The 14,011-nt window shown below is 38.3% G+C and overlaps 1 protein-coding gene across 5 annotated transcripts in view; it reads right to left on the bottom strand.

The window, feature by feature from the left end:
• Positions 1–7,634: 7,634 nt before the first annotated feature.
• Positions 7,635–14,011, bottom strand: part of LOC135099729 (uncharacterized) — a 68,428-nt gene continuing 62,051 nt past the window's right edge. For 4 of the 5 annotated variants that reach the window (XM_064002209.1, XM_064002211.1, XM_064002213.1 and 1 more), the window contains one exon: positions 7,635–9,747. In XM_064002209.1, the coding sequence (XP_063858279.1) occupies positions 9,469–9,747 (279 nt within the window). In that variant the 3' untranslated portion in view covers positions 7,635–9,468. The remainder of the gene's footprint in view (positions 9,748–14,011) is intronic. The other variant, XM_064002212.1, reaches the window with a different exon arrangement.

Raw genomic sequence — 14,011 nt, 5'->3', positions numbered from 1 at the left:
GGGAATTCCCGTCGCCCAAAGCATACGGGTTAAGAGAAGATTAAATGTGTTTATGGATGGGGATAATAGATGGAAATAGGTAGGTATATTTCATACAGGGACTGCCACGTGTAAGCCTGGTCGCTTCTTGCAGCTTCCCTTATTTCTTACGTTCTTATGTCTTATGACATATACCTTTCACCTAACTCCTCTGACTATAAGAAATTCTTTGACTACTTAACTTCCAAAGTGGACACATTCTGACCCTCTTCCCTTTTGCAGAGATCTCCATTTTTGGAGACTTCAATGTTCACCACCAGCTTCGGCTTTCCTCTCCCTTCACTGACCATCCTAGTGAACTAGCCTTCAAATTTGCTATCCTCCACGACCTAGAGCAATTGGTGCAACACCCTACTCATATTCCTGACCGTCTTGGAGATACGCCCAACATTCTTGACCTTTTCCAGACCTCTAATCCTTCTGCTTATGCTGTCACCCTTTTTTCTCCGTTGGGCTCCTCCGATCACAATCTCATATCTGTATCTTGTCCTATTGCTCCAATCCCTCCTCAGGATCCCCCTAAGCGAAGGTGCCTCTGGCGTTTTGCCTCAGCTAGTTGGGGGGACCTGAGGAGGTATTTTGCTGATTTTCCTTGGAATGGTTACTGCTTCCGTGTCAGAGACCCGTCTTTGTGTGCTGAGCGCATAACAGAGGTGATAGTGTCTGGCATGGAGGCATACGTTCCTCACTCTTTTTCTCGTCCTAAACCTTCTAAACCTTGGTTTAACACAGCTTGTTCTCATGCTATACATGATAGAGAGGTGGCCCACAAAAGGTACTTAAGCCTTCCATCACCAGAATCTCATGCACTTATATTTCTGCCCGGAACCATGCCAAATCTGTTCTTCAAGTAGCCAAAAACTTCTTCATTAACAGAAAGTGGTAAAACCTTTCAAGATCTAACTCCCCTCGTGACTTCTGGCATCTAGCCAAAAATACCTCCTATAACTTTGCTTCTTCTTCTTTCCCTCCTTTATTTCAACCAGATGGCACCGCTGCTATCACATCTATTTCTAAAGCTTAACTCTTCGCTCAAACCTTTGCTAAAAACTCTATCTTGGACGATTCTTGACTTGTTTCTCTCTCTCCTCCGCCCTCTGACTACTTCATGCCACCTATTAAAATTCTTCACAATGATGTTTTCCATGTCCTTGCTGGCCTAAACCTTCGGAAGGCTTATGGACCTGATGGGGTCCCTCCTATTGTTCTCCAAAACTGTGCCTTCGTGCTTGCACCTTGCCTAGTCAAACTCTTTCAGCTCTGTCTGTCAACATCTACCTTTCCTTCTTGCTGGAAGTTTGCCTACATTCAACCTGTTCCTAAAAAAAGGTGACCGTTCTAATCCCTCAAACTACCATCCTATTGCTTTAATTTCCTGCTGCTCTAAAGTTTTTGAATCTATCCTCAACAGGAAGATTCTTAAACATTTATCACTTCACAACCTTCTATCTGATCACCAGTACGGGTTCCATCAAGGCCGCTCTACTGGTTATCTTCTGGCTTTCCTTACTGAGCCTTGGTCATCCTCTTTTAGAGATTTTGGTGAAACTTTTACTGTTGCCTTGGACATATCAAAAGCTTTTGATAGAGTCTGGCACAAAGCTTTGATTTCCAAACTACTCTCCTACGGCTTCTATCCTTCTCTCTGTAACTTCATCTCAAGTTTCCTTTCTGACCGTCCTATTGCTGCTGTGGTAGACGGTCACTGTTCTTCTCCTAAATCTGTTAACAGTGGTGTTCCTCAGGGTTCTGTCCTGTCACCCACTCTCTTCTTATTATTCATTAATGATCTTCTAAACCAAACTTCTTGTCGTATCCACTCCTACGCTGATGATACCACCCTGCACTTTTCCACGTCTTTTCATAAACATCCAACCCTTCAGGAGGTAAACATTTCATGCAGGGAAGCCACAGAACACTTGACTTCTGATCTTTCTAAAATTTCTGATTGGGGCAAAGCAAACTTGGTATTGTTCAATGCCTCAAAAACTCAATTCCTCCATCTATCAATTTGACACAACCTTCCAAACAACTATCCCCTCTTCTTCAGTGACACTCAACTGTCCCTCTCTTCTACACTGAACATCCTCGGTCTGTCCTTTACTTATAATCTGAACTGGAAACTTCACATCTCATCTCTAGCTAAAACAGCTTCTATGAAGTTAGGTGTTCTGAGATGTCTCCACCAGTTTTTCTCACCCCCACAGCTGCTAACTCTGTACAAGGGCCTTATCCTTCTATGTATGGAATATGCTTCACATGTTTGGGGGGGTTCCACTCATACTGCTCTTCTAGACAGGGTGGAATCAAAAGCTTTTCGTATCATCAACTCCTCTCCTCTAACTGACTGTCTTCAGCCTCTCTCTCACTGCCGCAGTGTTGCATCTCTAGCTGTCTTCTACTGCTATTTTCATGCTAACTGCTCTTCTGATCTTGCTAACTGCATGCCTCCCCTCCTTCCACGGCCTTGCTGCACAAGACTTTCTTCTTTCTCTCACCCCTATTTTGTCCACCTCTCTAATGCAAGAGTTAACCAATATTCTCAATCATTCATCCCTTTCTCTGGTAAACTCTGGAACTCCCTGCCTGCTTCTGTATTTCCACCTTCCTATGACTTGAATTCCTTCAAGAGGGAGGTTTCAAGACACTTATTCATCAATTTTTGACTACTGCTTTGACCCTTTTATGGGACTGGCATTTCAGTGGGCATTTATTTTATTGGATTTTTGTTGCCCTTGGCCAGTGAGTGTCCTTCCTACATAAAAAAAAAAAAAATGTTCATAAGGCAAGGTTTCATAACCAACCACTTTTGCTGCTACTGTAGTAACTATGGCTTCAATTACATTAAATCCTCCCTTTACACTAGACTCCTCTCTGAAGGAAAGGTTATTAAGGGGTAGAAAGGTCTCTGAAAAGGTAATGGTTGTGCAGATCAGGTACTTTCAACTAAAATTATAGAAAGGTGAAAAAATTGTATATAGCATTCATGGATCTTGAGAAACTATATACTAATAGGGTAGCTTTGTGGAATAGGTAATTTTAAAATTAGTTGTGTAGGGTGACAACTAAAGTAAGGAACTGAGTCTTGTAGGAAGACAATTATAGGAAGGAACTTGGCATGTATGAGGATGGAGGGAGAGCTTACTGAGAGTTTTGCTACAGGGTTAGGAGTGAGACACTGATGTATGGTGTCTCTGTGGTTGTTTAATATTTTATGGATGATTGTATGAGGAATATTAAAGGTAGATTGGTTAATGCAATGAAGGCTAAAGATGACTGGAGTGAGCTGTGCGGTAGCATCATGTCTTTTTTGTGAATGACATAATGAAAGGGAACTTCAGAGAGGCATGTGTGAATATTATAGTATAAGATGGAAACTGAAGGTTGAATGTGGGGAAAATTAAGCTGATAGGTTTTGAGGGGAAGGAATTAGAACTATGTCGAGTATATCTTATAAGGTGAGTGTATCAGCTGCAGGAAGGTGTAAGTTAAAGAGAGAAGGAAGAAAGAGGAAGAGTTTAAGTATTTGGGAACAGTTCTATGCAAAAACAGGGAGACTGATGTAGAAATGATAGGTAAAGCTGTTAGAAGTATTATATAGTGTCATAATTAGATAACTTCCTAAGGTTGTGAAAAGGAGAAATATGCTGATGAAGGTGAGAGAAGTTAAGGAAGGGAATTGTATTTTTTTTTTTTTTTTTTTTTTTTTGCAATTGCTAACCTTGGGGTTAGACACATGGACATGAAATTGGGCACAACAGTCAAGAGTGTGTACTGCAGAGATGAGCATCAGAGAAGGCATGTGAACAGATCCAGTGAAAGCTTGAGTATTGAAAATATGCAGGGAAGACATGGCATGGACACCTGTAATGAATGTAGTACTGTATGCTGTGGTGGAATGAGTTAAGAGGAATACACAGATGGTTTGACCAGATTTAAGGGATGAAACCTGAATCTGTAAGAAAAAATATGAGTGAAACTGAAGGCTCTTGTGGGAGAGGAGGGTCAGTCACTTTGAAGGTGGAAGTATAAAGGAATACAAATGTGAAATAGGTGCTAGAGTTTGAGCAAGCAAGGAAAGTATGTTTGGATAAGGAGAGGTGGAGGCTCTCCTTCCATGGCCATTCCTTTGTGAGTGAAAAAATCCGAGGAAGACAGTGTGCATTAAAACTTGTATATATTGGCCTACCATTCAGTCTTGTTTGTGTAACCTTGTAAAGCATAAGTTCTACTTAATTATAAAAATTTTTTTCTCAACTACCTGGCCATGACTTTGCATTTTGTTTGATGTCTAATTTCTCTTGGTTGATTTTTTTTATGCTCATCAGATCACAACACTTCCAATTTTTCTGAAGACCATCCTTTAATTCTCAGTGGAGTTTTTTTTCCAATTTGTGTAGGAGTGATGAGAGGTGTGCTTCCTGCTGTCTGTGGTGGCAGTGAGAAGTGTGCTTCCTGTTGTCTGTGGTGGCAGTGAGGAGAGGTGTGCTTTCTGTTGTCTGTGGTGGCAGTGAGGAGAGGTGTGCTTCCTGCTGTCTGTGGAAGTAGCTCAGGGTTACTGAAGCATCTCTCATTGCTTCTTAAGAACACATTATTGAGAAGCCTGGTATTAGTTTTACTTAATTGTTGAGTTGTGTTTGGGGATGAAACACTTGACCGTTGCTTTAGTTGTCTTGGCATACTTTCTTGAAGTGATTCCTGACACTTCTTCAGTCACTCCAGCCTGCTTCAGCCTAAATCCTGCCTTGTTTAAAGTGTGAAAATGTACTATTACTTAAAAGAGTTTTGTAAATCCTGATATTCAAGAGAATCACTTTAGAATATCTTTTAATTCTGGTATTCCAAGTGTAATCCCTAAAATTCTGGTATTCCAAGTGTAATCCCTAAAATTATGGTATTCCATGTGTAATCCCAAAAATTATGTAAGCACGGACTGACAGCACAACATGGAATTTAAATTTGCTGACACTAGTGCTGCCATATGAATGATCAGTTTACTTATTTTTAAGGATTTACCTTCACAAATGATGAGTGTAGTGCCCTCCAACAGCCTAACTACACAAAACTTCTGCTTATCTCATCTCTATTTCATTCAACTTACTAATGCAAGAATCAATCATTATCTTAAATTATTTCATCCTGTTTTCTGATAGATTCAAGAATTTTCCTGCCAATGACTAGAAGTTATTGAAGAGTATCAAGACATCTCAAAAATACATTAGTTGACTTTTGGCTTTCCTCGTTTCTTTTTTGGGAATGACTTTTTTTTTTTTTTGCCCTTGGCAAAATAGTATAGTAAAAGCTCCCAAAACTAAACCCAAACAAGCTGAATATCAAATAACCCGAATGCCCTTATGGCAACTCTGAGTGACAAGCAAAAGTACACTAGTAGTACAGTGCATAATACTATGTTAGGTGTTATGTGACCAGTGTGTTGTGTACAGTTAAGTGAGCTCTTAAGTGAACACAAAGTGTGTACAGGTTGACATTAAAAAAATCTGGCAACCTCCAGAACTCAGGAGTGCTGGATTTTCAAAAATGCCAGATTTTGTTATGGTTATATATGCTGTATATATTTAGCAGAAAATGACTACCTATACAATCCTTTAAGAGGGGGTTACTCGGCAGAAGATGAAAATCTCAAAATTTGGGCTATTTTCAATTTTTATGGATCTCTGTAACCTAGCATCCTTCCTACACATCTCTGAAATCTTGTTATACAGCAGATGGTTTATTTTTGGTGAATTTCTTGTGCAAGTAGGTAGAGGTGTCTTGGGCATTTAGATACCTGCATGGACCAGGGGATTTAAATCTCACATGTTTGCACACCAGGAAACATATTTTTTACTATTTATGAAATTTTATTTTACATCTAGCAGCTGTACAGTGTTACTATTGTTCCTACTAGCAACTTCCAACTGCATGAGTGCTGTGACTAGTAAACACACCAATGACTTCACCACAACTTAAACAGACTTGGATGTGATGTCAGTTCCTTGTACTTACACTTGTTTTGTTGGAGAATGTAGTGATGCCACGTCCTTCAAAGAAACTCCATATAATGAGAGAAAGACTGGAGAACCTACAGACAATTGGGAAATGCAAGGAAAGGCTACTACGGTAGCAGAGGAGGAAGAAAAGCAGCCAGACTATGTAGGTAGACCAAGCACCACTTTACACGCCTCCCCCAGCACTTTCATTTTCTCTCCGATTGACAATGCACAATGTTTACATTTTTACTCTTTTCCTTGATGAATCCATAATGGGGCTATACAGCAGCAAATAAATGATGAAATGACAACAAATAAATTATGAAATGAGAAGGAATGTCTCTTAGCATGATAAAATGAGAAGGAAAGCCTGTTAGCAGGTTCAATCAAGACCCAACAGCTGGACTACAGTGCCATCAACATAAACAGCGCCTCCAGAAAACAGTGGTGCACCAATGTGGTAAATTTGAAAATGCGCTCCAAAATCCATGCAAGATCTGAAGGAACCATATTATCGATGGCCAGACTTTTTAATGTCAACCTGTAGTTGTGTAATGCTAAGTGAACTCTTAAGTGACCAGTTATTGTGTTGTGTACAGTACAATGTGTAATAACAAAATATACTGTAAACATTTATCTTGGGGTTTATAATGTCTTTATAATGTGCTAAAAAATATGCTGTAAATAACAGTAACAACAAATGTACATGTTTATGTACATAGAAACCGGCCAAAAACGTATATTGTCGGATTAATCGAACTTTGGGATAAACTGTTGGCCATCTTGCCCCGTATAGTTTGGTTTATGGAAGTTTTACTGTATAATCACATAGCCCCTGTTCACACAAGATTATCTTAGCAGTGATAGTAGTGTGACTAATTGTGTGACTGGTTTCAGTTCAGTAGCTGTGCATGTGAGGCAGTGAGTAACATGACATAGCATTGCACTTCCTACACACACACACACAGAGCCTCGTGGTTCATTGGTAAAGGGGCAAAGTCTATGTTGGCTGCCATGGCCAACCTATGTCACATAGGTTCGAACTCTACTAGGGGCTGGTCACCTCTGGGATTTTCCCACTAACAAGCGGATCAGTTACTGTCTCCCCTGACCAGGGGGATGGTGTGTGTGGTGTGAGGTTGCAGTCTTACCCAATGATTAGTAATAATGAGCTCTGAGCTCACACTGAGAGGGTAATGGCTGGTGGTTGCGAGTCTGCCCGTGATCAGGTCTTGGTGAAGTACATACACACACACACCCACACAAACACATTTGTAAAGGTGATAGAAGCACCTCCTCCACCATAAGGAAAAAGGAGGGGAAAAGAGAGAGGCATGGGGAAGTGAGAGAACACCAAAGAGGAGGAAAGGGATGCTGGGAGAGAGAGATGTTGTGAAGTGTGTCATTATGTTCAAATTGTGTTGATTTCTGTCATGTGTACACACTGCCATTGAAACACATCACAGTTTTATGATCTGTCTTGCAACTAAGAAAATAAGAATGTCTTTGTGTGAACACCTCCATTGACTTAAATTGTCCTTACAGTTACTTTCTGATGTGAACAAACCCTTGGGGATTTGCGGCATTTGGAGAATGAGTAATGGATTGAAATATTTATATAAAGATTTAATGTTAACATGTAGTAATGGAATGAAATATTTATATAAACATTTAATGTTAACATGTACAATTCCAATCTCTAACAACTCAATACAAACAGGAGTGCCAAATTTTGCTTCTTGGCATGGAAGCAGTTAAGTTTCCTATTCTTCATTATTTTAATAAGACCAAGCTACTTACATTATTTACAAATACTTGAAAAATATTTTAAGGCTTGATTTATGAAATATAATACAAATATTAGAGTAAAAACTATAAAAACTGCTCATTCAAAAATAAGATATGTTAAAGAAAACTGTATTTCCATGGAATATTTGTTCGAATATGAACAGAAACAAGATTGAAGTGGCTTCATCTCCTGCTGTGTACATAATGATGTAGTAGCCAGTCATGTACGAGCTGCTCATCCATATAGTGCTATGACAGAGAAGGGTAAAGCACCCAGAAGAATAAAGAATGAGGAGGATGAACAGCTACTTGTTTTAGTAGTGTCAAAATATGAAAAGGATGCAGGTACCCATGCTTTATACCCATCTATTTAATTTTCTTCATTGTTTTTTATTTCATAAATGACATATGAAAAATCCAAAAATTTTTTGGTAGTATTGTTTTACTAAATATGACTGATAGAACATGAAATATTTTTCTGATTTAAAACATTACAAATTTTAATATTGTATGAGTTGTTGGAAACAGGGATTACATATCCACTTACATTATTCCATATGTCATTAATTACAAAGAATAATAATAATGAATATAAAAAATGTGTTATGTCCATACACAAATAAAGATTAGCACTCAGCTTTTCACAACATTTTCCAGTTTCCTTCACATAAACTTCAAGAATGGCATGGTGATGTTACTTGCTCCTATCGTAGGTCATGTATGTTTGCTGAATACAAGGTAAGTAGCAACAAGCAGTGAGCTAGATGTGAGGTCTAATGATTGTTGGGTTTACATAACATTATTGTTTGTACTTATTTTCATGATCCTCAAAATGAACTCATCTAGGCCCAATCAGGGAGTCTTTACTGAGGCTGCCCAAGCTCGAGATGATGGCCACTCTAACAGGTAATAAAAATTAATTTGTCACTAAGCTTGTTTGCACATTAGCATTTGGGTACATTAGCATTTGGCATGTGTTGTCATAAAAACAAGATTTCTCTTGGCTGTTCTTGAAGTGGTAAGCCATTCATCTTCATGACATGGTTTCATGACAAAAAGTAAAATCATAATGACATTCAGCTTAAGTTATATACACAATCACAATGAATCAAGTTTAATTGAGCATTTGTACACCTGCATGTATCATAATGTCCCACAATGCAGACTGCATGTCACTTTCAGTGTTTTAGGGAAAATTTCATTATTTTAATTTGTTCCCATAATGCAGATAGTAAAACTTAAACTAAGGAATTATTCCTTTAATAATTTTCCTAATTTACACCACAGAATAATTTCCTCAATATAAGATTAGAAAAGTGGGCTTTATACCTGCTCATGAAAACACAAAATTTTGTATGAAAAATGCTATGGTAATGAAAGAAAATCTTGTAGGAAAAATGCTACAGTAATGATGATGATGGATGATGATGCAGTATCACAATGGTATATCAGTCCATAGTTCAAATGATTTAAATGATATTCTTTAATAGTCATAAATACAAATGAACAAGAGACTTCCAGTCTTCTCCCATTTAAGAAGCAAAGATCCATTACAAAAACACGTTCATATTTTTAATGTTAAAGTTGTATATCACATTATTTTCTCCTAGAGGTGTGAAGAAGCTGCTATAATATCTCTCTTTACTACATTCTAAACACTTGCCTTATTTTCTATTGCATATTTTATGAATCCTTTGTTGTTTTCCTCTTTACTTGTTACAGTACAAATAATTCTACGTTGTCTGCCGTTCTTTATGAGTGAACTCCATTCCTTGTTGCCTTCCAGAGAGGAGAGACTAGCAACTATGTAGCACACTTCCTTGGCGCGGGTCAGGGCCACGTTTAGCCTCTGCCGGTGGGACAGGAAGCCAATGCTGGCAGACTTATTGGCACGGACAAAGGAGAGCACGATCACGTCTCGCTCTTGACCCTGCAATATAAAAGTGCAATGAGATAAATACAGTTATTCTTAAGAGGAAGAATGGTAATGGACACCATGGTCCTGCAACATGTTAATGTAATTAAAATGATAGAAGAGTACAGTAAAGCTTCCATAATTCTACATTATTTGGTATGGAAAATTGTTCAAAAAGACGATTTCTGCGAAATTTTTGTAGGATCACACCATGTTGCCTAAAGCAAGTGAAGCCAGACCAAACTTGACATAAACAACACAGTAATGATTACTGCATGGGATATGGCATGATTTAGCTGCTGGTTCTGGTGCAAGTTTTGACTGAAGGTCTAGAAGTTAAGCCTTTGCATTGGGAATCTCCCTGATATTGTTACATTTATTTATTTATTTAGACATTTATTTATTATTATTTTATATTTTATTTATTTATTTTTTTGTCTGATCTGCTCTCTTGCTTCTCTCAAATATCATTAAATTTTTCTTGTACTTTTCTAAGTTCTTCCAAAAATTGTATAGTATTTCTTTAGTTGTTTCTGTTTAGTTGTTACTGTTGTTGAAAAAGGAACTCAAAATACATCATTCAATCTTAATTTTCTATGTACAATCTTTGTAATTTATCCACATGTCTCCTCTTGTCTTCATCTCTTCCCTTACCTCGACTGTCATCAATTCATAAACTTTCTCTTGAAGTAAGCTGCTGCAGGTTAACAAAATTTTTATGCAGATACTACATGATATGTGTAGCTCCTGGGATGAGAGTGAAGTTTACTTATTCTAGTCTCTTGAGTTTGGTGTGGGGGAGAATGAGGCAGCTTTACTCTTGGTCTCTCATCCCAGAAGTCACGCATATCATGTTAACACCTGCTTATAAGCTTTTGTTTACCTGCAACAGCTTGGTTCAGGAGAAGGCTAATAGAGTGAATGATAACAAGGATAAGGAAAAAGATGAAGGATCAGAGGAGATTTTTGGATAAATTAGAAACTATGTATGTAGAAAATTATGACTGAATTATCGGCGAGTTCCTTTTTGACAGCAGTAACAATGAAACAATTCACATAATACTAGTCATCAGAGCATTACTAGGATGCAAGGATAAACAATCTTACCATGTAATTTCTTGACATAGAAAACATGAAAGTCTCCCTTCAGGCTGATAGCCATAACACATGAAGCAGTTTATGTGGGCTGTAAATGTTTGATATACACCCTCTCAGCATGATAGATAGGCTGGCTGATGTTGCCTCACGGGACAGCAAGAATTCCTGTGTTATAGCTGCCAGCCTAAAGGCAGACTGTTTCATGCTCCTATTCTGTACTGCTTTCCACATCAAAAAATTACGATGATTATGATTGTGTATTCTTGCACCCCAGTAATGTTCTATGTATCAGTTATCCTCACCCCACATAGTGCAATGAACAGCAGTTAGCATGAAATAAAAAATGTTTAGCAGCAGTGAGCAGCAGAACACACCTTACTCACTTAACAAGATGCTACCTGCACGCCTGCTTTCCTTCAGTGTGGTGTGCTTGAGTGTTTTGTATGGTGCAGTAACCACTGCCAGTACCTGTGTATTGTGCAGTGTAGTGACAGTTCCCAAAGAGTACACTGTGCTCTAGTGACTGTGTTGGTGAGTAAACAGTGCTTGTCCACAGACTGAGCATGATAGGAGTAAGGAGTATCAACATACCTCCCCACTTGGTAACTGAGGTGACTGATTAAGAGACATGCTAGTTACCTCACAAATGAGCAACTATCACTGTTCCACCCCATGTGCACGTAAGCATGCACAAAACGCACAAATGCCCCACATTTTTCCCAGGTTACAGTCCAAACCATGACCAAGGCTGCAAAAGCCACACTTCAGAGGAAGCATGGAATGGCAATACACTAGGAATTCATTGAGGTGGCCACATCATAAACGAGACCTACCTTCATCACTAAATGAAACGGACAAGACACAAACCACAGTGCAATTCAACACTGTTCTTGCAATGAATCTGTGAGGTGAACCTACACCACAGTACAGTATACATTACCTTCCTGAGTTTCATGGTTACTTTCTTCCTAAGGTATAGCACTAAACTTGAGGTATTAAAAACACTGAGACACTGCTTATTATATTTGGCGGTGTATTAGACGTGCCTCAGCATAACATGCACTTATATTTTACAAGGATATTTTGTGGGAAAAAACTTTGTTTCATCATAAAGTTATAGAAAAAAATTGTGCATGTGTGAGGGCCACTGGCCAAGGGCAACAAAAGTTTTAATAAAAGAAAGGGCTACTTAATGCCAATTTCCGTAAAAAATGTGTCTTAAAACCTCCCTCTTCAAAAAGTTCACATCATAGGAAGGAGAAAATATAGAAGCAGACAGGGAGTTCTAGACTTTACCAGAAAAAGAGATGAATGATGTAAGATTACTGGTTAAGTCTTGCATTAGAATGGTGAATAGAATAAGGATGAGAGAAGTCTTGTGCAGCCATGCCACAGGGGGGATAGGTCTGCAGTTAGCAATATCAGAGGAGCAGTTAGCATGAAAATAGCAGTAGAAGATAGCAAGAGATGCAACATTGCTGTGATGAGAGAGATTTAGTTAAAAGAGAGGTGGTGATAAGACGAAAAGCTTTTGATAATACCCACTCTTTCTAAAATGGTGGTGTGAAAGAAATCCCTCATACATGTGAAGCATACTCCATATGTGGACAGATACAACCCCTGTACAAAGTTAACAGCTGGGGTGGGGGAGTGACAAAAACTGGCAGAGATGACACAGAACACCTAACTTCAAAGAATCTGCCTTAGCTGGAAATTAGATTGTGAGATTATAAGTAAAGGACAGACTGAGGATGTTTAATGTAGAAAAGGGGGACAGTTGAGTGTCACTGAAGAAGAGAGGATAGTTGTTTGAAAGGTTGTGTTGCACTGAACAATACTTAGTTTGCTCTGCCCCAATCAATCAGAATTTTTAGAAAGATCAGAAGTCAGGTGTTCTGCGGCTTCCCAGTGTGAGCTGTTTACTTCCTGAAGGGTTGGACCTCTACAAAAAGACGTGGAAAAATGCAGGGTGGTATCATCAGTATAGGAGTGCATAGGACAAGAAGTTTGGTTTAGATCATTCATGAATAACAGGAAGAGAGTGGGTGCCAAAATCCCTAAAAGAGTATGTTTTATCCTCACATCTGATATGATGTAGCACTGTAGCTGTGCAGTACTACCATCACATCTAAAATCATGTGTATGTGTGTATTTACCTAGTTATATTTACCTAGTTGTGAGTTACAGGAGAGGAGTAATCTCATAGTATCCCGTCTCCATATCTATCCAGTTTGGCCTTAAAAGCATGGACAGTTAAGGCACTGACAACATCTTCACTGAGTTCATTCCATTTGTTCACACTTCTGTGAGGAAAACTATACTTTTGATGTTTCTTCTACAGTTAACTTTCTTCAACTTCTTACTGTGTCCTCTTGTACTCTGTATGCCTAAATTTATAAAAAATTCTTTGTCCACATTTTCCATGCCATTTATCATTCTATAGATGTTTATTAAATCTGCTCTCTCTCTCTCTCTCTCTCTCTCTCTCTCTCTCTCTCTCTCTCTCTCTCTCTCTCTCTCTCTCTCTCTCTCTCTCTCTCTCTCTCTCTCTCTCTCTCTCCTATTTTCAAGGGTAGGAATTTCCAACATTCTTAATCTCTCTTCATAGGTCGACTTACTCAACTCTGGAACCATTTTAGTGACTGCTCTTTGTACTAATTTTATAATATTCCACTTTATATGAGGAGACCAAACCACTGCCGCATATTCTAATCTTAGTCTTATCATGGAAATCAACAACTTTTTTATCATTCCTTCATCTAAATATGAGAATGAAATTCTTATTCTTTTTAACAAATTTGTCGTCTCTCCAGTAATTTTATCAATGTGTCTGTCCGGAGTCAAATTTTCAGTAACTGTTATTCCCAAATCTACTTCCTCTTTTGATTTCTGTAACTTCACACCATCCATCTCATAATTATATTGTATTCTTTTCTTACTCTTACCAAACTCCATTACTTTACATTTACTTAAATTGAATTCTATTTGCCAAGATTCACTCCATCTATTTATCTTATTCAAATCATCATGCAGTACCATACAGCCATTTACATTTTCTACCCTTCTCATCAACTTAGCATCATCCACAAATAAGGTCATATTTCTTCATTTATGTCATTTACATATATTACAAACATTATCAGTCCCAACACTGACACCTGTGGGACACCACCAGCTATTT

This window comes from Scylla paramamosain, chromosome 4 (assembly GCF_035594125.1).
Source record: "Scylla paramamosain isolate STU-SP2022 chromosome 4, ASM3559412v1, whole genome shotgun sequence".
Lineage (NCBI taxonomy): Eukaryota > Metazoa > Arthropoda > Malacostraca > Decapoda > Portunidae > Scylla > Scylla paramamosain.
This window is presented reverse-complemented; position numbering and strand designations above follow the sequence as displayed.